Source organism: Netta rufina, assembly GCF_964035555.1.
Source record: "Netta rufina genome assembly, chromosome: 7".
Classification (NCBI taxonomy): domain Eukaryota; kingdom Metazoa; phylum Chordata; class Aves; order Anseriformes; family Anatidae; genus Netta; species Netta rufina.
In genome coordinates this window covers 37,717,452-37,741,359 of record NC_140130.1, presented here as the reverse complement: position 1 = coordinate 37,741,359, position 23,908 = coordinate 37,717,452, and the positions used below count along the sequence as shown (strand labels likewise).

At 43.3% G+C, this 23,908-nt stretch overlaps 1 protein-coding gene across 3 annotated transcripts; it reads right to left on the bottom strand.

The window, feature by feature from the left end:
• Positions 1–6,153: 6,153 nt before the first annotated feature.
• Positions 6,154–22,568, bottom strand: TCTN3 (tectonic family member 3). 3 transcript variants are annotated; one of them, XM_084290078.1, is made up of 13 exons: positions 22,153–22,568; positions 21,284–21,405; positions 19,739–19,869; positions 19,304–19,412; positions 19,110–19,228; positions 17,427–17,462; positions 16,947–17,021; positions 16,711–16,836; positions 15,512–15,607; positions 15,156–15,253; positions 14,433–14,595; positions 13,549–13,686; positions 6,154–10,256 (listed from the first exon to the last, which is right to left on the bottom strand). In XM_084290078.1, the coding sequence occupies exons 1-13, from the start codon at positions 22,482–22,484 to the stop codon at positions 10,035–10,037; spliced, it is 1,767 nt and encodes a 588-aa protein (XP_084146204.1). In that variant the 5' UTR covers positions 22,485–22,568; the 3' UTR covers positions 6,154–10,034. The 3 variants fall into 3 exon arrangements, with proteins under 3 accessions (XP_084146204.1, XP_084146206.1, XP_084146205.1); XM_084290080.1 differs by lacking the exon at positions 22,153–22,568 and adding an exon at positions 21,920–22,132; XM_084290079.1 differs by lacking the exons at positions 21,284–21,405; positions 22,153–22,568 and having other exon boundaries at positions 19,304–19,434; positions 19,739–19,771.
• Positions 22,569–23,908: the final 1,340 nt, after the last annotated feature.

Below are 23,908 nucleotides of genomic sequence, written 5' to 3'. Positions count from 1 at the left end.
TACTGCTCCCTTTTGTTCAATCTCGTATATAAACAGGCTAAGCAACACAGACAGCATTGTATGGCAACAGCACTGGAGATGGCACTAGAACCTCCAGCAGCCTGCCTGCAGAGAGGGCAAGCTGAGGAATGGAGCAATCCACACTACAGGCAAGCAGCAGATCCTGCTCAAGCACAGGCAGGATTTTAGCTTAGCAAAACACAACAGCAGGCAAATTACTTGCTGCACAGTTATCAGTGACACCTACAGGTGCCAGCCCTTGTCTGAACACTTAGATCCACCTGGATCACCATACCTGTCCCCTGCTGCTGAAGCCGTGACACTGCCCAAGAGAAGCAGCAGCCGCAGGGTGCCAGGAAGCAGACAAGACCGAGCTCCGCGCAGGCCGCGGAAGGCAGAGGCGGCCGGCCTAGCGCAGCCAATCCCCAGCAGCACGAGCCACATCAGCACGGCACCGACAGGCTGAAGGCCGGCTGCCAGCTGACGTAACCTCCGCGACTGCGGCTTCATCCCTCCCAGCAAGAGTGCACACCTTCCCATCCCGCTGTCCCAGCAGATGATGTAATTCTACTCCACGTTGCAGCACAAAATCCAGGGCTTTACAGTTGCAGCATTAACAACTGTTTTCTGTCTAGTCCCAGACCAGTCCAGACAGCCCTACCCATGGCACAGGCCGCCCAGGCAACTCCCCATCCAGCTTCCCTTGACCTCAATTCTCCCTGTTCTCAGATGTTTGCACTCTGATGCAGACAGGAGATGAAAGTGTCTATGTAGCCAAACGTTTGAGAGTGGATTCACCTCCATCAGCCCCTACCTCCTATGTTTTCTCCACTGAGTCCCAAACCTCTTCACTAGGGCTAGAGTGTTGGCTTTGCTCTTCATTTACCTCCCACGCCCTATTTGCATTCATTTCTGAATTAACCAAGAAAGCACTTGTCGCCACATTTCGCAAAAAACATAAATGCTACAGTTTCCCATCTTGAAAGGCATTACAAAATTCACAGCAGTTCTTCAGTTCAACTCAGATACTGGTTATACTTGCCTCCTGTCTGCATTTATTTTACCACCGTCATATTCCTATTTTCCTACTGCAATAAACAAATTCCACCAGCACCAATTCTCATGTCGTTACAAGACAGTAAGTGGTGGGGGTTTCCCTGTTTTTGTATTTTGTTGTTTGTTTGTCTGTTTAAATTCTCAACACATCGTCCTCTAGAATCAGGAAAGAAACTCACCTGAAAGTCTTACATCCATGGAGAAAATTTCAAACCCTGAACAATATTAGAGGGATAGGGAAGCTCACAACAACCTCTATGTCACAAGAATTTATAGAAGACCAAACTCACAATTGGTTGAGATTAAGATTCCACTGTCTCTACAGAAAGGAAAAGAAACTGCCCCCCCTCAACCCCAAAATAAATATATGGACACCACTTTGTTAGAAGGCTATCTGAAGATTTCCACATTGCTGGAAGTGGAATTTGGTTTCATCATAGCACACATATGCCCTGCTTCACCTTCTCCCCGCTACAGTTATTAGCAAAGGTAAAGAATCCTGATGTGTACAAATGTAGAATACAGACAGCACCAGAATGATGGTGATTCAGACACAAGTGAAGAGGCAGAACGGCAATTAATGAGGCCAATAGCATAACACAGAAAAAAAAAAAAAAAGCTGCTAAGCCTTCAATTTTATTTTTAAACACATAACAAGAAACAGGAATGCCCTTATTTTAGATTGATCTGTCCACTTTTTAGCACATGCAACTCCTTTGAACCGTGCTTCTAAATAAAAAGCAAAAGGTTCCCCGCAACACCTTCAGCTACTGAAGAGCTGCTTTTGCTCTTCACACACTGAAATAAAGGAAGAATTGGTATGAGAAAATAAACAAAAACCTTTCCTTTACCAAACAAAACTGAGTGCTTTTACAGAAGGATGCTTGTTAACAGCAAAGAATCCTAGATTTCCTGCCTGATGAGCAGTAATTTACTTCAGTGTACAACAAACACATAAGGAAGTCAGCAATGAAAAACTGGTTTCAGATAGTTAAGGGTAGTGAACACTGAGAAATCTCAAGCAGAGCCTCATCTTCAAAAAAAAGGCCAAAGAACCATCCTGGTGGCAGTAACAGTATGCGTAGGCCAGCATGCTACAGTCCACCTTCAGTCCTAGGTACAATTGCTACAATTATAGGTAGGTATATCTCTAAACAAAAGGTTTGCATTTTTCTCTAATTGAACAAAAACAAGCAAAACCAAGAAAGAATAGGTGTTTTAATCCAGATTACTACATGAGGACACAGGTAAATTTATTCAAGTGCTGGTCATCACTATGAAACCTAGAGACAGGGTCAGTTAGCATCTTTCATTTATTTCCCTCCTCTTAGCATCACCACTCTACTCTTGCATGGATCAAATCTGGCTACTTTCCTCTAAAACCTGTTCTCAAAACCAAACAGTGAAACATCAGATTCCACCTGCTGTTAAAGATAAAGACGACAGAGCTAAAATCTCAGTCCTGTATCAGTTTCCCTACAGCCATCAAATCATCAAATCAAAGCTGTACAAGCATCAAAAGTCGTTCAGGAAAGCAATGGAGACGGAATAAAGATTTTATAATAGCTCTGGCTAATATACTGACACTAGTGTCCTGAATGACAAGATGAAAATTCAGTACCTGGACACACATTCATATTCACGAGTAAATGTAGCCAGAGAAACAGAAGGATAGAAAGAAAAGAAATTTGAAAAATGTAAACTGAAGTCTACAGTCTTGTTCAATATTCCCAGACAAAGACTGATATCTACATTTAGTACCCTATCAGCTCCTCCACCACGTATTATAGAAGCTTTAGATGCAGTTTTGCACCCTTCTAAATTATTTATTCATACCCTCTGTATCCAAGGCCCCATTGTGAAACCTCTTCAACAACTGCATTACAGCGGTCTTTAAGCCAGAAAACCATAGCATCCTGAGAAGAAAGACGAGGAAAAATCACCAGCTGTATGATTTATTTATAGGTCCTTGTCCTGTCACTTCTCCATGAAGAGTATCACTTAAAACAGCATTTATCAGTATCCTGATGGCATTCCCTCCAGTTCCTTATTTTTAAGCCTTTACCTACCTCTCTTTTTTTATTCTCTGTCCTCACAATGATGTGTTTACTTATTCTTTTGTGGTTGGGGAGAATAAAGAAGGTGTTTGGTTTCTACCAAGGATAAGCCAACACCCAATCCTAATGGGGAAAAACTTACCCCCAAAAAATTGGTATGACAGCAGTTTCCATCAGATGCCCAAATAAAGTATATGGGTGTGACAAGAAAACGATTAAAACTACCTAAACACTCCCCTGGTCTCTATCTTTGTGTGACTGGGGCTATCCACCTTCTCCACACCACTTAGTATCTTACAGACTTGTAACACGCACCTTCTCATTCCTGCACGTGAATTGTGGCTGCAGTGCTCAAGTTGCTCCTAAACAGTTCTGTCACCAGAATTGTCAGTTTTGCCACCCCTCCTTCTCAAAGCTACAGCTCCCATCCCACTCCTTAAACCAGTGTTCAGCTTTATCACTAATGTTCTGGTCAGAGACCAACCAACCCACCTGACTACACAATCACATGAGCAGTAGCACCAGCAGAAGAGAAACACAGCAATTCCTGAGACTGTACTGCCACTAATAAAGCTGTTTACGATGCTCTTGCTGTTCTTAAACAAAAGCTATTTCATACCTATGATCATGTGCACTGCTTTTCCTTGACCTCCCCCACTAACCTCAAACGAGTACAGCATGTTAGGCAGAAAAACTAGCCCAGAACAGCACACGATGCTCAGAGTTGGTTGGAGCATGTATTTATAGTGGCATGATACATATGGTCATGATACATCAAATGATATATCAAACGATATAAATGAATACATCAAATGATATATTCATTTTGCACTTCATTCCTTGCCTGGTAATTTCTAACATTCTATTTGCTTTTTGACTGCCACTAACACCTCAAACTGATGTTTCAGAGTATCATCTACAGTGACTCTCAGCGGTTTTCTTCCCTGGATACTGTAGAAAATTGTGAAAATACCATCGCTTTCATATTCCTACCAATACAACAGCAAGAAGAGCACCTGAAAAATTACCTGAAAAAGCCTGGGAGATGATCACTCTGCTACTTTCAACAACCCTGGCAAAGAGTAGTTCAGAAGAGGAAAGCAGTACAGCACACAAACTAATAAATCCATACAGAACTTGAAGGAAAAAACTTTCACCAACACAAACACAGAAAAGGTAATGCCCTTTCTAAAGTGCCTAAATATAAATACTTTACTACAAAACAGAAAGAAGAAAATGTTAACCCTTTATAAGATGCTTTTCAGTGTTGTCAAGAGCAAATCTGACAAGAGAAAGAAGGCAGAGACTTTGAAGTACCCAGTGTTTTTAAGGGTATAGAGGCAACACAGGTACAAACATTTAAGGAAGCATTTTAGTTATTTGTCATTTCAGAAAATAAAACTGTCCTTGACTTCATAGTACAGAGACAGTTGCTGAGGGTTTTGGGAAATCTGTGTAAGTTTTGGTCATCAAGTCTCCTTTATCTGCAGTTTTATTACTTCTTTCAGAGAGCTATCAGGCTTCTTCTTACAAAAACTGATCCTGTGAAGAAATGCTATGCAACCAACACAGGCTTATCACCAAGTGTTAAGACAAAACACAGGTAAGAACTCCTATGTCTCACGCAAGTGTCAGGAGGGTTTAAATGTTTTCTTTGGGCATGGAGAAATCTTCTCGGTAGGCATAAGAGACTGGCAAAGAGAAAGCCTCACAGTGCTACAGCTCTGCTTTTGCAAAATTCCAGAAGAACGAAGTCAGTACAGTTCTTATTGGTGCTACTTATTGGTTCTACTGCTTGCAGAGATCCAAACAGCAGCTTCACTCTGCCAATGACTCCACGTAGCAGCACTGCTCTGTGGCCATCAAGAAAATGTAAAACAAAGCCTACACGCTTGTCTCAAGAAAACATGAGACCGGGAGGATGGGGCGCCTCCAGACGCAGGCAGCACATCGCACACCCCACGGGGCGTACCTCAACCGCCGCAAGGCTTGGCTCGCTGCGGAGCAACGAGGGCTCCTGGGAGATCAGCGAGCCACGGCAGCGGCTCCTGACCCCAAGCCGCAGAGCGGGTACCGAGCGGGGCCCAGCGCCGGCCGCACGCCCTCCGGGTCCCCGCGGCGCTCAAGCGGAGGCGGTGCGGCCACACGCCCCGCCCCGCCCCCCGCCCCGCGCCCCGCCCCCCCTCCGGCTCCGGCGCCGGCCGCACCTCGCGACCGCGGCTTCCCGCCGGCAGCGCGGCCACAGCGGAGCGCGCGCCGGGCGGCCCAGCCCGGCCAGGCCAGCAGCGCGCGCCTCGCCTCACCGCACCGCTTGCGTCCCCGCCAGCCGCCCCCGAGCTCGAGCTCCACACGCACCTGGCCGGGCTCCTGCCGCCGGCGGCGCGCTCCGGCCGGGGGGAGGCGCTCGGGCGGGAGAGCGCTCTGCGGAGCGGGCCGGCGGCAGGAGGCGCGCTCCGGGACAGCCGGGGCCGAGCGGGACGGCGGCTGAGCACCGGCGGCTCCGCCAGCGGCGCTTCCCGCCTCCCTCCGAGCTCGGCCGAGCTGCTGCTGCTGAGGGCGGGGGCGGCGCTTCGGCGGAGCGCGGCGGGGCCCCGTCCCCGCACCACCCCCTGGCGCACCGGCGGCTCCTCCCCGGGCTGCGCTCCCCGCCGGGCCGCGGCCGCAGGCGCGAGGAGGTGCGTCCTGGGGACTCCGCGCGCGTTGACCGAGTCTTCCCGCTGCAGACACCGCGCCGCCTTCGAGCGCGAGCGCTGCGGAAACGGCCCGCCGCGCCTCCCGCTTGGCCCCCGGGGCGCGGCGATAGCGAGGCTGCGTGAGACAGGGCCCGGAGCTGCGCCAGAGAGACCCGGCGGTCCGGGCCGTGCCGGTCGGTCTCGGCGGTCCGGGCACGCTTCGGGTGCGAGGTGCCGCCGGCAGCGCCGTTTGTAACACGGCGGGTGGGGCGCCCCTTGGCGCTCGGACACGATCTTTTGAGGAAGTCCGAAAGCGTGTTGGAGGATCACGTTTATTTATTTTTGATAATAATTCTAAAAGTGCGTGAATAGGCAGTGGCTTAGTAGAAAAGTAAGTTGAGCCTGATGAAAAAGGCAAGCACAGGAAACGGCACGTGGGACACCTCTCCTTTTGCTACAAGCCCTACAGTAGCAAACGGTGGCTAAAATTTGGCCACATTTAACGGAGTCATTTACTTTGCGCCTGAAGAAATCAGAAGCACGCTATGGAGCTGTCAGTAATTTTAACATGCCTCCTTTAGTTTTTCTACATTTTCTTTAGTTTTTCTGTATTTTCTTACATTATAGAAAGAGGGATTGCAGAATATGTATTTGGATTCTTACCATATCTGTTTGCCTGAAAAAAAAAATCTGTGATAAAAGCAAGGAGCTGTCCGTAAGAATATTCGGAGTACCACAAGAATAAAAACATTCACCAATATTGACTCCCACTGTGGCAACAATAAAACAACCCCATAGAGAAATCTTAATCAAAAGCGGGAGGGGAGCCTAATTCACATAGCTACTGACAATATATTTTATTAACTTTTGGCAACTCCACTTCTAGTTTGTAGTCCAACATTGCATACTTCACTTGGACAGTGTAAAAACAGACTTACAGCCTCAAAACATGACACACTGGAGAGGTGGATGCAGATAGAATACTAACAGGAGAGGAATTACACAGCATTGTTTCAGTCCTTTGACACAGATGTGAGGTATGTTCATCTGATTCGTGTCAGTATGGAACAATGCTAGGGCTGCATGGTATGATGAATGTGACCTTCTGTCTTACCTACCCTTGTATAACGACAAGTCTAAGAAAAACAGAGTGGTTAATGTATATAATTCTTGTATCTTGCAAAGGAATGTTTTAGCAATTTGTGTCAATAGAGAGCTTGAAGGGAAATGTATTTGTAGACTTTTCCTTGGAGTCTGTGATATCTGGGGGGGGGGGGTGGTGTTCAGAATAACTGCTAACTATTATGACTATTGCATGGGACACTATGCAAGTCTTTGCTATCTGGCCAGGAGATTAAGGAGACGGGGAGAGCTGAAAAACAACTAAAAGACAAAGCTTGCAGGGGACGCTGCACAAGTCTCTGACATACAGCCAAGTCGGACAAAGGAGAAGGACAAGAGGGAGGAAGACTATGAGCCTTCAGCACGAGAGACCCCCAGAGGGACCACCAGAGACTGATACGCATGCTCCAGTAGGAGGGTTTGGATTCTGGAAACTAATTATAATAACCCTGTTTTTTTTTTAGAAGTAGTAATGAATATGTATCAGCCTAGGAGCATAAAAATCAGCTGCTTGATGTAACTGGTGTGCGTCCTGGTGGAGCAGAGACTCCCGGCGCACCCAGCGCTGTTTGCTTACCTCTATTCCTTTAATAAATTGAAAACTTTGATTATAGTCCTATTTTGAAAACTGAGCCATTTATTACACAGAGTATATAACACACCAGTCAAGCGCCCATGGAAAACAGCATGTTTACATGCCTCTTTGGCATCCCCCACTGAGCGATTTCTGCAGCAGTTTCAGCTGGGGCTTTACAAAAAATATGCCAAACAAGAAACCCTATTCTACATATCTGGCATAAGAGTCTCCTGATTATTTTATGAACGTTGCCTTGCGTGACACTGTCATACTGCTCCCTGATACTCAACTGGTAGAGGTCATTTAAGTTCAGACAGTAGGGGAAAATACAAACACAACAAGGTAGACACCAACATAAACTGTCATAGGAAATTGTGGACTCTAAACCCCACAACTATGTGGTATGGAACATCTACAATTAAGCATACCTTAAAGCAGGCTTGACCGAGTTATGAACAATGCTATTTCCAGCTCTATTTTCTGTCATAACGGTATTTCAGAGGAAGCAAAAATGTGCTAGAGAAAGTGACATATTAGAGGCTAGGAATATGAAAGAATTGTAATAGTAAGGTGACACATTATTACAGCACTTAGCTGTCTTTGCAGCTTGTAGAATAAAAAAAGTCCCTGTAATCACCTAATTGGATTATTGCAGTAAGCCAGAAAAAAAGCTGCCATATTCACCATGTTCTTTTAATTAAAGCTGTGTCCTGACACAGCAGCGTGATGACTCGCAAGTTTCTCCAACTGACTCTTTCTTCAATTAAGTTACTCTCACCCATAAATTAACTTTGTGGATTGAAAAATACTAGGGGCATAAGAGGACATGATCTACTCTTCAAATGTGTGCGGCTAAAAGCTTTCCAAAGACCTAGAAGAGGCTTCTCAACCGTACCTATCTAATATAAAAGCTCATTGCTGTACTGGTACTATCACCAACCCCATCTAACACTAGAACATACGTAGCCTGCTTCAGAATCAGGAGCAATGGAAGCAGTAGTCACTTGAACAGGATTCTGTCCAAGCTAATAATCCATGCAAACAATCAGAACTGATTTTCCAAAGTTAAATATGTGAAGTTACTCTCTAATATGCATGTTTTATACTGGTCATGTTTAGTTTTATCCAGGTTATCTTCTTTGATGTCCTGACTTATAAATAAGAATTTTTCAGTTTATCTGTACACTGCTCTGTTTAAGTTATAATGAAGAACAGCAACAGAGTTATGCTAAATGCAGTATTAAGTAAAAAAGCAACAACTTCATTTTGTCAAAGGCAGGCCAGATTTCTCTTTTTCTGGCCTATTATTGATTCCACTGGATTACTCAACATTAGATGTGGCAGATTTTTCCATTTGAAGAATTTAGGATAAGTAATAAATTCTTTGCTAAAATATACAGTAGTTAACTTAATGGAATGATTGAGCAGATTTCCTTAGTCTTTGTGATTCAGTGGGTCAGACTAGATATCAAAATGATCACCTTTGACTTTAAAGACAGCAACTTACAATCTGGTCCCAGATGAGTAGGGTACTCACACACAGGTGAGTAAGGTATTGCAGTGATCTTTAGTCCCATCAACTCCTCCTAAAATAATTGATGTTGTCCTTTAAGACTGTTCACAGCTCTCTGATGTGCCACCTAGAACTTCAGTGGCTGTCATTACATGTAGAGCTAAGTAGTGTGGCTTTGTGGTGGACTAGTCAGTACTAGTTTAAAGGTTAGACTAGACAATCGTAGAGGTCTTTTCCAACCTGAACGATTCTAAGATTATCAGTCTTGTTCCAGTCTGGAGCCACAGGTGAATGTTTCTTGAGTAGGAAAAACTGTTCACTCACACATACACACGAGCAGGAAGGAAGCTGTCTCAACAAACAACTGTAAAATTCGGTTACACTTCAGTCCGTGCAATACCTCAAATTGCATCGCTTCACGTAACACTATTGCTAATGCAAACAGTGATTAAATCAAGAAAATTTCAATTGAATACCTATACTTGAAAATACATAGAAAAATAATTGTCACACAGTCATGGCTGTCACAAAATAAGGACAGCTCAAAGGTGACTGGCAGACACGCCCACTCACAAAATAACAATTTGGGTCTCCTGGGAGACATCACATATTTTAAGTGTTCTGTTAGCTCCACATAGAAAAATCAGGTGCTTCTCTAACAAGATGAGTGAATGTAGCTCCACAATGCTTGAACTGAACTTCACTCCTCTCTCCACATTCATTGGTTTAGAAAGCACTCTTGGTTTCTGAGAATAAGTTCATTTTAAATTCCTCCTTCCCGCTCCTCATACCTGCAACATCTCTCAACAACTCCCATCCCTCCAGAATTTCACTTCAGTGAGGTTTACAGAACATGCGTATGGAGAACAGGAGTGTGAGAGGACACAGGACAGAAGCTAGTCATGTGGCTTAATCCAAGAACAGAAGGCACATACATACCATAGGCACAGTATAAGAACCTGAGAGGAAAAGTTTATGATCTGAATCATAAGATGAATGTGTTAATTCACTTACTGAACTCTTCTGTTTGACTCTCATCAAAGGCAAAGAATACTAGACAATATTAGAATCAACAAAAAATAGGCAGCAAGATCACCTCTGTAGCTTCTTTCTCCATTCAGTACCACCTTGAAGGGGAAAAAGAAGTCAAATGGGAGTTTCCACTGTATTTTGGGCTGGCCATGTGGAGGTTCTGGCCATTCCGTCATGTCAGCGAAGGTAACGACAGTTGTCAAAGGCACTAGGCTCACGTCTAGGAGCTGTAACAAAAAGGAAAGTACAGAGTTTAGCATATCTCACTCAAAAGATACGTTTCCCAGATAAATTACCTAATGGTCACTCAAAATAGCTTGCAAGTTCCATCAGTAGTTCTTCATATCCTCTTCGTCATGTAGTTTTCATGAAATGGTACAGAGAAGTATTTTAGTGGGGAAAAAGAAAACTCAGTATCTTCACAGTGCTGCCCTTTGATATTTTTAAGATGAAAACTGACACCTTTCAATAAAAGGCTACATGAAAGATTAAGGACTGGTTGTGATCCTGTAGTTGACCTTGGGTCTTCACAATATTTAGGTCAGAAGAGTCAGGATGTAATGTCATAGCTTTACGTGTAAACCTGGATTGATTTTTTTTTTTCCTCCATACAACTCAACATCTGTTAAGAGCTGTAGACTCTGAGCTGCCAGATGAAATGCAGATCATGAGAACACCTTGACGGATACATCTATTACACCATAGGTACACATCTTTCCTCTTAAGACATCTGCCAGTGGAAATCCAGATATATATGTATAGAAAGATATACATACATAATTAGTGGAGTAACTCCTTTCTCTAAATTGATGCTTAGCAGGTAAATTAACAGCACAGGTCTCAAGAAAGATCAGTAGCTACTGTGCATTGTGTTACAGATCTCCAGAATGTATGCAGTCTCCATGCTCTGCTACAGTAAGCCTTCTATTCAGAGGAAAGGCACATCTGCTAGTTGGTAATAAGAACAGAAGCAACGCAAGCTTTATTTTTCTAAATAACATTTGAGACAAGATCACCTTTGAGCAGCTCATTGCTGCCAGAAAAGGACAGGACTGCCACAGAGTTTGATCCTTTCCATAAAATAAGCCAGGGACCCAATATATCAATGAGTTTCTTTCTCATATTTTATGATATTGTTTCAGAAAGAAGATAGATTGGTAGGTCAGTTGGTAGACAAAACAGGGGACTGAAATTATCCTAAGCCCTCAGCATCTTTCTGTTTCAACAGAATGCTGTAAGAGAACACACACGCACCCTGAGCTGAGGATAGTTGCATGGCTAGCTTGGTTTGAGATAAGACCACGTTCTTTTGGCAGGAGCAATCTCACAACCTGTCACCACCTCCCAGCCATTTCCCAGTTCTGCATTGCTAGCCTTGAGATGGAACCTACTGGCAGTATGCATTTTGTGCTAGTACTGATTTAAGCCAATCTGTGAAATCACTATCTCATTTCACTTTTCTGAAAACCTCAACAAGATTGCCTTTAGAGCAAAGTGGTGCAGAATGCATTCAAAGAAGCTCCAGGATGGAATTCACGAGTCTCAAGAGAAAAATACCAAGACTCTTGATGGATATAAGTTCTTGTATCAACGAGTAAGCAGGCGCTGTCTCTGTGATGTATATCAGAATATCCTAGATGGCCCTGAAATTAGTTACAACTAGAAACATACATTCTCATCCATTGATACAAATACTTCCAGCAGATTTATGATCCAGCTGTCTAACTGGTATAATGCAGTTCAGATGGCACTTAGGGGAATTAATTTTCTTCTCCTGCCTTGTTCCAGTTTTGTCCTAGATGTGGCTGAATGATTCAGCTTTTTATCAATTTCACACATCAGGGTTTGACACTGGCACTACTACTGGCTTACGGTGCCAATGTAAACTGTTCCTAAGACAGGTACATCCTAAAAGGATTTCTAAGGCTCTTCGTGTCATTGCTAAAATGTCTTTACTAACAACCCTGATTCGTGGATTGCCACTCATGAAGTCATTACTGATTTTAATGGTGTTTTCTGCTGCCAGAAACTTCCTTATCATTTGCTTTGCAACATATCTTCTAGCCCTAAAGTTGCTGAGCTTCTCTCTCTGATGACCAGCTACAGAACCCAAGGAAACAGCTTAAAGGGGCAGTTCAGGCTGAATATCAGGAACAGGTTCTTTACCGAGAGAGTGGTCAGGCACTGAAACAGGCTCCCTAGGGCAGTGGTCACAGCACTGAGCCTGCCAGAGTTCAGGAAGCATTTGGACAACACTCTCAGACACATGGTCTGATTTTTTGGGTAGTCCTTTGGGGACTCAGGAGTTGGACTCGGTGATCCTTGTGGGACCCTTTCAACTCAGGATGTTCTATGATTCTAAAGTAATTAGCATCAGTTGCTCAAGCAGATGAAATCTGAATCTCATTATTCCTGACTCGCTAATCCATATTGAGAGATGTCCAACCTGCACTTTTACTAGGAATGAAGACAGAAGCTATATCAATAGAGCCATATAATAGCTCAGATTTAGAAATTATCTGCCCAATAGCAGGCAAGCACGTGGGGAGTGGTGTCAGCTTGCCTCAAGGTAAAGTATGTCTTACAGGGTAAACATTTTGCTGTCATGTTCTTTTAAATTACATTGCAGGGAAGGGAGACAAAGAGGAACCATGAGACGTGGCCAAACAAGTGATGTGAAGTCCCATTTGGACTGAATCTGAAGTTCAAAGAATAGTAGTGTATCAGACATTTGCAATGTCATACCTCATTGCCATGAAGGCATGATGGACAGGTGTCAGCTGTTCCCCATTAAAGCTCTTGCAGAGACGTTTAAGCCTTGAAATACACATGCTGCCCAAAAGATTTTGTCATCGTGGGAATGCAGCCTTGCACCAAAATGGGATCCACACATACTCAAAAAAAAAAACTGTTCACTTTCCTTCACAGTCCTGTTAGCTCTACCTTCCTGCTGACATTAAGTAATCTTCTCTTAAAAACTTGCTTTCTGGCTCATGATCATTCCCCCTAATTCTTGAAACCTACCACCATCAGAATTAGACTCTTCCTCATCTGCCTGCTGGTGATTTCAGAACCCCTAGAGCAGTAGAAATATCTTCCTGAATAGATTATCAGCAGGCTGTGGTGTTTGTGAAATAAAAATCAAGATAAATTTCATAGCAAGGCTTTAAGGGACAAGATAAACAAGTAGTTGCTGAACTTTTATAACAACTATATACTGAATATAGTTAAAAGTTTAAAGTTTGATTCCTTAACTGGCAGAAGGTGATTTGGGGTTGGAAAGAAAGTACCTTTTCCAGCTGTATAACTGACTGAGGACAGTATCAATAAGACTATAAAATCACCTTCCTCTGTGGAGCTGTTATATATAAACTCTTATCATTGTAGCCAGACCACTGCTACAGCTCAGTAAATCACAACTCAGAAATATCAAGACCATTTGATTCTTTGGTTCTTAAATAATCTGTGAATCCCATTTAATGACTTCTGTGTACAAGAGAAGGGTTTTAAGTTTCATACCTTTAGAGGGTGACACTGATAAGAGTACTGTGCACTCAGTACTTGAGCTTGAGGGTTGGACAGGAGGCCCACCTTAGTCCACAGTATCTGTATATTCAGTGTAACAGGAACCATGCAACAGGAAGTACAGTTCATAGCCTGAAAATAAAAGGCAACCCAAGCATCTCAATATAGTATTTTAAAGATTGAAAAGTTGAAAAGGACCATTATAGTCAAAGTCTAACATTTTGTGTAGCAGAGGTCACAACTTCAATGAGTTACTTCAGAACTAACCCCGTAACTTCTGGTCAGGTCAGCTGCACGTTTTAGAGCTATACTCATCTCGCTGTCATCTCATTTCCAAATAGAATTTGTCTCAGCTCTATCACTTGGATTTTACATTCCATTAGGCCATCTCCTGATAGATTAAAATGATCAAAACAGAACTTCCCTCTTCTATAAATACTTGGATCGCAAGCTCTTAACTTTAGTTAGGTAATGCATAAATATCCTAGAAACTAGAAAATCAGAAAGGACAATAATAATATAAGCATCAAATTAATGGGAGTAACCAGGTAGTTCTAGAAAGCTGTCAGAAAACTAGGTAGTGCAACGCTAGATTGAGTATTAAACTTTTTTTTGACTCTTTGAATATCAGGAACGGGATTCAAGAGAGATTAAATCTATCAGTTCTTCTTTTGTTTAATAAATATTCTAATAGTAAGAACCTTAATAAGGATGGCTGTTTACAAGGCACCTGATATTCAGTGGATCATCATGCAAAGAAACCAAGCCCTGATGAACAAGACGGTTCTTTTTTTTTTTTTCCCATCACTCATCCTCCTCAAACTAACACAAAGATATAAAAAACAAATATTCAGATGGTCTTTTTACATTTACATTACCTGTACACTGCAGTTCTGAATCAGAATGGTTGCCCACTCTTCTACCTGGGTTGAATGAGCACTGCTAGTTATAGCAAGGTCCTCTGCTGTGTTCATCCCCTGAAGAGCCTCATATAACTTCATCTGGATGTAACTGCAGTTACTTTCTTCTGTTTGGGGTAGGCTGGAAATGAAATAGAATTACAGCTTTCAGAAAGCGCTTTCCTGGGCAGAAGCAGCTGATATCGAAACCCTTCATTGGTAATAGAATATGAAGTCAATAGAACCATTACAGAAGTATCAGTATTAAGCAGGCAAAGTTGTAATCCTTTCTGCAATGAGAAGCAAGAAGAACATGGCAGGATAACACATGATGCGGAAAACTGACAGCTTTTTAGCTATCATATCACCTCAGTGTCACCCACATCATCAAATCAATCAGTTTTTAAGGTTCCATTATAAATCACTTCTCAAATACAAACGCTACTCTTGGCCAAGACATGTTGCCAGACCAAAGACTCAGACCTTCCCAGAGGGCCATCACTATGTGCAAACTGCTCTAGATGTCCACCATCCCTCTGACAGTCTAGTCCTCTTTGGAGTAGATGAAAAATCTGTAGAGAACCATTGGTGACCTTAGGGAAAGCGCCTGGCTCCACAGAAGTGAGGGAGAAGCTATGGAAAAAGGTGCTGAGTGAGAGTCTTCCAAGTATGTTAGTAAGGGTGACTGCAGCGTGTTCTTACCTGAGCTTGCAGCCAGTCCTCATATTTTTTCCAAATTGTACCGTGTGTCTGAGGAACTGTGAACAACTTCCATCACCCTCACTCCTTAAAATGCTCATCTAATAGACTGCATGTCAAGAAGCCAAACAAAAAACTACCAGATAATAAATGACACCCAACTTTTATTTAACATTCTCCGTAAACCACATTCCTCCTTAACCCTACAGGGTTTCCTGACCAAAAGGCCTACTGATAGCTGCAAAGTAATATTGAAGTATGCCCTCACAGGTAAAGGTAGAATCTCAAGAGTCCAAACAGAATAGTACCAGGCGTCAAGAAACCCAGAGATAAATAAAACTTGACAGCAGAAAGGATACATGCTGCGTGGCACCAGTGTTTGCAATCAGCAGTGGTGCTCCAATGATAAAGCCAGGGTTTCCGCTTCTAGGCAATGTATGAGATGGAGTCCTGGTCTATCAAGAGGCAAAGGGAAGAAACAAAGCAAAAGAGAATGTTAAAGGAAAAAAGGAAAATGTTATCACCAATGAGATTCATTTTTCTGAGGAGACCAAATTTGTATTTGCAGAAATGTAGATGCAATGCATTTTTGGAGTGACTAAATATGATACACTCCCAAAGCCTCCACTATTTGTTTCCAAATAGTGCTTTTGACCTGACAAGTCCATCAACAGTCCAGGAAGCAAAACGAACAAACAAATTAGATGTCTTTATCCTGACGTGTGCACTCTACCAGGATGTTTTTTTGAGACATTGAATTGCTCAGTATTTCTCTCTAAGGAAGCAGATGTATCAGTTTTGGCCATTCTGCAGATTATCTGCAGAACAAGCTCTGCCTTAACCTTGATTCTGAGTGGCAGATTCCACTTCTACATTATTTTATGGAGGTAGCCTCTAGGGATAATTTTAGCAAGGTTGCACTGCACACTTAACTCCTGAGGTCACACTAACTCCTGAGGTAACCATTTATCCAAATTCCTCCACGGGAGAAGGCTTATATGAACTCTAACACATACTAGCATTTCCCAGATGTCCACCCCCTCCAGAATAACTCTTATTCTCACTGCACAGGCAAAATTTAAAAAATACCTGGATTAGATTTACCAACTTTCATAGAATATCCCAGGTTGGAAGGGACCAACAAGAACATGAACTTGTGAACAAACTCTGAACATCTTGGATACAGTATCAGCTCCAACCCTTTCATTCATCATCCCTCTGCCCTGCTCCCCCAGAAAAAACAAACAAACAAAACACACACACACACACACAAATACAAAGTAAATAAAACAACAACAAAAAGCCAGATCAAAATTACTAGCCCCTTCAAATTTGCTCAAGTGTGCATGCTTGCACAGAGCCTGTTCTACTAACACAGTTTACTTGAGATCAAAGCTATGTCCCCACTTCCTTCGAGTACCAGCTATGTACCAGGGTTCTCATGCTATCATACGACTGTGATGCTGTTCTTATCTTTTCACATTTCTCCATACAAAACTAGTTCACATGCTACAGAACACAAACTTGGCAAGAGCTCAGGGTGGATGGGGGCACTGACCCAGAAGTGCAAAGTGAAGTGCTGCTGCAGAGAGACTCCTGAGTTCCCAGAGATGTTGGTCACTTTGAACCGGACAGACACACTCTGAATCCCACGGGTGCCATTGAATTCTATTTCATAGATCACCTGAGAGTCCAATTCAGAGAAGAATCAGAGACACAGTCAGGTAATGACTTTATATGGGTAATGACTTCAAGCTGGTGTTGAGCTGCCCTAAGGAAAACAGGTTGACATACCTCAGAAACAGCATTGTTACATGTGTTGTCTTTCATGTAGGGAGCTCTAGGTGGTGTGACTGGGATGATCTTCACCTGGAAACAGTAAGCATATTAACAAACAACAACTGTTTAAACAGAGTGTGCCTTTTTTACTCTTTTCCACGGCTTTTCTGTCAAAGCTGGATTTACTTTCCTGCTGTAGCTGAAATCTGGGGATATGTCACTCTGTTCGAGATGCCCAGTTTTTCCTAAGAGAACAAGCTATTTCCCTAACACCAACCCCACCCATGCTCAATCATTTAAAAGTACACCTTGCCTTATAACCCTGTATTTTGTCTATGTCACACTTACAAAAAATCTTGTTTCAGGCACAAAATATTTCAACTCTCACAAGTTGGCTTTCCACTCTCACTCATGGGCCTTACTATGAATGCCTAATATTCTAGATATATTTTATTTCAGAAGCAGAAATTACTTTCATTAGCAATAGAGACTGACCTTCATGGACTCCACAAGAGTGCCATCGATTGGAACCTGGGGAAAACAAACAAACACCACCAAAAAACAAGTTTTGCTGGGTTTACAACTGCCTAAAGTCATGAAACCATCATTAAAAAGACCTTAGATATTACATTGACAAGAATGACTGATTATTCCACATATGTAAAGTTTGTCATCCATTTGTGTTCTAGAAATCACAGACATACTGTACTGAATATATTGTTAGATCAAAAGAAAACTTTTATTATTAGCCTTATTCTTTTTTATTTGGGGCTCAGTAACAAAGCAAGCCCTGAAAACATGAGTTAAATTTGGTCAATGCAATACTCTCTACTACAATTATATAGATTTATAAGAGTATTTCCAACTGAAGGGTAAACTGGGCCATTAGTCTTAATAAGGTGTTAATATTTATATTGCTCTTTTATCTCGGAATACCAGAGAAAGTGGTGAGATGTTCTTATGCTAACATTCAGCAAGACCAGCATGATGAACCCAGAACAAAAAGCTGGTTATTTTGACATTACTCTCAGCATAAATAATGGGAAAATTGATATGAAATTCAATCTATGAATGTACGAAAGCAGCTCTGCAGAAAGAGATCTAGCAGTCCTCATGGCCACCAAGTCAAACATGAATCAGCAAATGTGCCCTTGGCTAAGAAGGCTAACTGTATTCTCAGCTGAATTAAGCAAAGTCTTGCCAGCAGGTCAAGAGAAATGATCCATTCCCCTCTACTCAGCATTGGTGAGGCCACAACGGAAGGGCTGGGTCCAGTTCTGGGCCCCCCTGTACACAAGAGACTAGATGTGCTGGAAAGAGCCCAGTGGAGGGGCATTGAGATTATCAAAGGACTGGAGCACCTTTCCTATGAGGAGGGGCTGGGAGAGCTGGGACTGTCCAGCCTGGAGAAGAGGAGGCTCGGGGGAAATCTCATCAGTGTATATAAATACCCAAAGGGTAGGTTGCAAAGGGGACAGAGACATGCACCTATCAGTGGTGCCCGGTGCCAGGAGAAGAGGCCATGGGCACAAACTGGAACACATCTAAACACTTCCTCCTTAGGAAGGAGACTCAAAAGCTGCTTGGATGTGGTCCTGGGTAACCTGCTCTTGGTGTCCCTGCTTGAGTGGGGGTTGGTTAGACTAGATGACCTCCAGGAGCCCCTTCCTACCTTAACCATTTTGTGATTGTGCAAAATAAAGATAATATAACTGGCATCCAAAATGATTTTAGAGAGAACATGTTGTATCAAAAAAAAAAAAAAAAAAAAAAAGAAACCTTTACTTTTTCCTAGGAATATACTTTGCTTGGTTGATCAAGTTGATGGAAGAGATCAAAATACTTTGATAAACAGTCTGTTTAAAATGTAAGAGAGTTGTGGTTAAACTGTTCAAGTTATGAAATATTGATGAAGTACCTGTTCTATGCATTAATAACTAGATAATAACTGAAGTTTATTGAAAAGTACTTGGGTGTAAAAAAAAAAAAAAAAAAAAGAAAAGTGATGGATTATTACTGATTACTGGGACATTTTTAACAGGATTTCTAGCAAGAGGGGTATAATAATCAGAAGATCAACGGGTACTACATAACTTGAAAATAGAGTGATTTGGTATCTGAAGTATCAATGGAAGGCAATGGAAAGATGCTTAGCAAAAGAAGAAATACGACATGCACCTTTAGCACTGTGAAGTCACGGTAGTATGAGGCAGCATCTAGGGCAGGGTCAGTAATGCAGCTCTTGCTCAAGTTGGTGAAAATCCGAGTACAGCTTGTGCTTTTACTTTCCAGGAAGCCTGAGTTAAGAGACATTGTCAGCTAAGACACAACAGAAGCACACAGCCCTTAGAAACGCTTTCCCCTTTACTAACCAGCAGGATTTCCATCAACACAGAGTCCACTGACTCCCATTTTCACTGGTTGTCTAAGCATACTCAGTGTAGATGATGAATCAAAATAGATTAGGATTGGATCACCAGCCTGAAAAGACAATTCGGAGAAACTACAAACAACATCACTGTGGAATAGTAAGGCCAAGTGCAAGGTAACGACATCCTCAGGGCAGAGAGACAAACTGAAACTTCTCCTTAGTGCACAGCCAGTTTTATCTAAAATGTCCAAACTACATACAAGAAAACTAATTAGAAACTTTTTACACAACAAGGAATGAAAAGAACTGAAAATACTGTGGTTTATAGGGGAAAAATATATGAGGAATATTTAATTCTGTTCTCGTTAGGTCTCATTACAGACATCAAAAGCAAAGGCATATCTGCAAACTGGTTGCTATCTTTTTTTCAACTCACCCGGTAAAAGGCAGAAAACGATGGCTGGACTTGTGATACTGCTAAGAAAGAGAGTCTGCCGTACTTCTCCGAGAACTTCAGAAAATCAGATTCTTTGATAGGCTGTGGTTGCTGGAAATAGTTCAGCTTTGCTAAAAGGTGAAAAAAGAAAAAAAAATTCTACCAACGTAAAATTACTAAAAAAGATAGTTCTATGAAAAAGTAAACATTGTGCTAATATTTTTACAAGGGACAACTTCAGTAATTATAAGCTAGATAGTGCCTTACAGTAATTAATCCTTAGTAAGATTGCTAACAGACTAATACGAGCTATGAACAGGAGGATGATATCATGGGAACTACTTTGTACTGTTTCTTGAGAAACGTGTTGATACACATACGTGATTTTCTGAAATTGTGAAAACTGCTTAAGGCAACTAGTTTAACATGTGCTCTCATTTTTGTAAGATGCCCAAGTTGGACCCATACGATGTTTTAATGATGTTTTAATGACAAAACAGCAGCAGTATACATTTAGTAAAAGCAACATTAAATGGATTAAAAAGTAATTAAGGCTGATAAACTTTAAAGTAAGTATGAATTGTGAATAGACATCCTAAAAAGACAAAATTCTACTGGTATCTCGCAATGATGTCTTCTTGTCCCAGCACCATTCAGTAGTGTTACAGTATTACAATGTTTTAAATTATTACTGCTAAGGCACTATGTCATATAATTCAGTCAAATGATTAAGGACATACTAAAGAGATTCATCCTGATGGATTTGTTTGAACACACTTTTTAACACATACAAACATTCAGGTAACATCTACAAGGATTTGAAAGGTGGACTAAATTACAGGACCCTTCTTTGACTAGTACCTGGACCAGGTAACCTCCTAAGCCTCTCCCAGCCTAGAATGTTCTCTGATTTTATGACACAAGTCCGAAGTAGATGGGACTGTTGATCAAAACTCCCAGACACGAGTGTCAAAAGAGAAAATAATATGTGTTCAAACATGAGCTCCTAAGCAATCTCAATGAATGCCAGTGAGCTGGACACCGAATCAGACAAACAAAATGCATTGAGGAAAGCAGAAGGAGAAAAAACATTATTGACATGCCCTACTAGGGTATGTGATCACTGAAAATCAGTGACAGCAAAGAAGGAAGTATGAAAATAAGTATATCAAATGAGTAATCCAAGATAAGATAATAAACCGCTTTCTGAAAAGGATAATAGGAAGTTTTTCCTTCCTTTCCTAATAGGAAAAATATGACAGATGTCAAACTTTCTTTACTGCTCTAAGTGTAGCAAATTAAGGTGTCTTAGATACAGAAATAATTGCTAAAGAGTGATTCGTGTTTAGCCAAGGGAACACTACCCTCAAAATGAGGGCAACGATAATTTTTTGTCTTCAGCGATGGGATGGTGATTCCCTATGGTCTCTCAGAGACTATAACAAATGAAATAATTTCTAGCAAATATAGCACGTAAGTTTAAAAAGAGATTCCCTAAGCAAAGGCTATCTATGAATTAAGTTAATGGAAAGAGAAGTTACTTACAGTCATCCAGCTGCACACAGAACAGCAGATCATGTTCACCAGGGACAGAAATGGTATCAGTATGATAAGGAGTATTAGTTCTGAACACAAGCGATTTTTCCACACACACTTGATTCACAGACCTGCAAACAGACACACCCCCCAAAAGAATGTTAAATAGACTTTTCCTGTAGAATTTAACTTCTTGCACTACTAAATGCCAACAACAAAACACAGTATTACTTTTCATCTGCTTAAATAAGTTACTGTACAGTTTGTGTTCATAATCAATTATAGAAAGCCTCCTTTCCCACTGTAGTAACTCTGTGGATACTCTCTATTTGTTTATTTAGAAATCGTTCTGAGATTCCTTGGAACTAGAAGCGGTAAAGAAATTCAGTGTCTGTGTCTTACAGCTCCTCTGGGTTCTTTCCAAAACCACAACCTGGAAATTCAGGGCTCTGCCACAGATTTCACTCTCCAACCAGCTGAAAATACCCTCCTCTCTGACAGAATCTCTAGGTCTCTAATTGTTCTGCAGGCTCCCTCCCGGTAGGAAACGAGTTCTTTTTTCCTCAGGTAAGGCTCCCTAGTTTCCACACCACAAGCCACGTCACAGAGCAGTCGAGACCAGCTTTACCCGGGCCGCTAGAACACCTGCCATCGGAAGCCTTTCCGAGCCCCGTCTCAGAACCGAGCCATTCCCCCGGTGCGGGCAAGCAGGGCGGCGGGACTGGCGGCCGCGCCGCAGCTCCTGCAGCCAGCCCGAGCCGGGGCCCCGCCGCCCGCCCCTGTCCGCGCCTGGTAGCCCCGGGACGGCTTCCGCCGGCACGGCACGGCACGGCACGGCACGGCACGGCACGGCAGCGATGGGAGGCCGGCCCGCCCACCTGCTGCCGCCGGTACGGCGGGACGCGTCGACAGCCCCGGGGCGGCGCAGGCCGCAAGTTTCGGGCCAGCTGGCGGCGGCGGGGCGGGGCCGGGGCCGCGGGGGTGCCCGCGGGGCCCGGCGGCGGCGGGGCGGCGGGGCGGGGCGGCCGCGGAGGGCGCCGGGGGCGGGGATCCGGGTGCTGCCACAGGCCACGCGGTCGGCGGGGCCTCGGCGCGGAGCCGTCGCCTCGGCTCGGGGAGCCGCTCCGCACGCGGCCCCGGCGGGCAGCTCGGCGGCGGCAGCCAGCCGCGCCAGCAGCAGGGCCAGCAGCACCCCGCGGGCGCCGCGCATGGCGTCCCCGCGTCGCCGGGAAACGCGGCTTCCGCCGCGGAGCAGGAGCTGGGCGCGCTCCGCCGCGCGTGCGCCGAGCGCTTGCTGAGCGCCGCGGCTCCCGGCGGGAGAGCGCGGGGCCGCCTGCGGGCGCGATGGGAAGCGGGGAGGGGCCGCCGCAAGGGGCGCGAAGCGCCGCGGCGTCGCCCGGCTCCGCGGCGGGAGGCGGGGCGGCCCCGCGGAAGCGGAGCTGTGCCTGCAGGCAGCCGGCTTCCTCTCTCGGCCGGGACGGGCGTGGTCCCAGATGCACGTCCTCTTTTTTTTTTTTTTTTTTTTTTTTTTTTTCTCGTTACGTTAGGGTTGACAATGGAAAAACAATTCAAAATAAGCGGAGGATATTAATGTTGCTGTCAATTTCACTGGGATGAGAATTCACCACAGTATAGGGCAAATATCTACGTAGGCATGCATTTCTGTTTCAGAAATTGCCACAAAGTCGCTACAGAGTTTTCTTTCCTCTCCCTCCCAAAGCTGTCTCATGATTCTATGAGACCATATATTGGTCTGTGTAGTTACGTTAGGTACTTAGGGTACTTAGGTTTACTGTGACCTGCCATGTGCCACAATCCAAAAGAGGAGGGCTACACCGCACGCAGGTGTGTAGGGATCAGCAGCAGTGAGTTTGAAGGATTTTGTAATACACAAGGTGTTTTTTTTATGTAATACAGAGGTTTTGTTCATCTCACGAGTTTTGTTCTTGTTTATTAACGTTCATACAAGCAAGGCAGTTTGTTCTTTCTGATGGGCTGTGTGGTCAGGAGTAGGCTGGAGAACAGCTAGAGAATAGGAAGGTGTCTAAAGCTGAATTCTTTCCAGGTTCTTGAATATATTTGTTTCATATGAAGCAGCACTTCATAAACTGAAAGGTCTACTGTCTTGAAATGTACCGTATGTGTCACTTACTCAGTAGCTGGGCCTGAAGCATAAGAGTTTGATGCACTTACTGTTTTTATCGGCTTTCACCCTACTGGCCTCTCATAATTCAGATATAGATGACTGCAAGAAGTGTCTTCGGAAACTTAATAGCAATGCTGTCCTTCTGCACAATGCGTTCTGTCTTCTCAGGGCTGCAACATCCTACCAGTGCAGAATTTCAATTTAGCTTAAAGTGCAAAGGGTTTACATTTAAATGTTGGATTTACAAGTTTAAGTCCATAGATAGTCTTCATGACAACAGTGTTATGCAAAACAGCGTTCCACATCTCAGCAGCTGGAGGGAGAGAGAACACGACAGCTTCAGTCCTTCATTTGGTCTGTCAAATGGCAGCACGTCCAGATTTATTTTTACAGATTTATTTTGTTACAGATTTATTTTTTTTCTGTGCTTTTTTTGTTTGTTTTGTGTTGTTTTGACTGTATCTTTTCTGCAATGTTGTTCTCTGAAG

Excerpts from the sequence above, each read along its gene's own strand:
- TCTN3 (XM_084290078.1), bottom strand. The coding sequence starts at position 22,484 with ATGCGCGGCGCCCGCGGGGTGCTGCTGGCCCTGCTGCTGGCGCGGCTG. Across the intron at positions 15,254-15,511 it reads ACACTGGTGCCACGCAGCAT|ATGAGCATTTTAAGGAGTGA; the intron begins GTATCCTTTCTG and ends GCAGTCTATTAG. Across the intron at positions 14,596-15,155 it reads AGGACTGGCTGCAAGCTCAG|CCTACCCCAAACAGAAGAAA; the intron begins GTAAGAACACGC and ends TTTCATTTCCAG.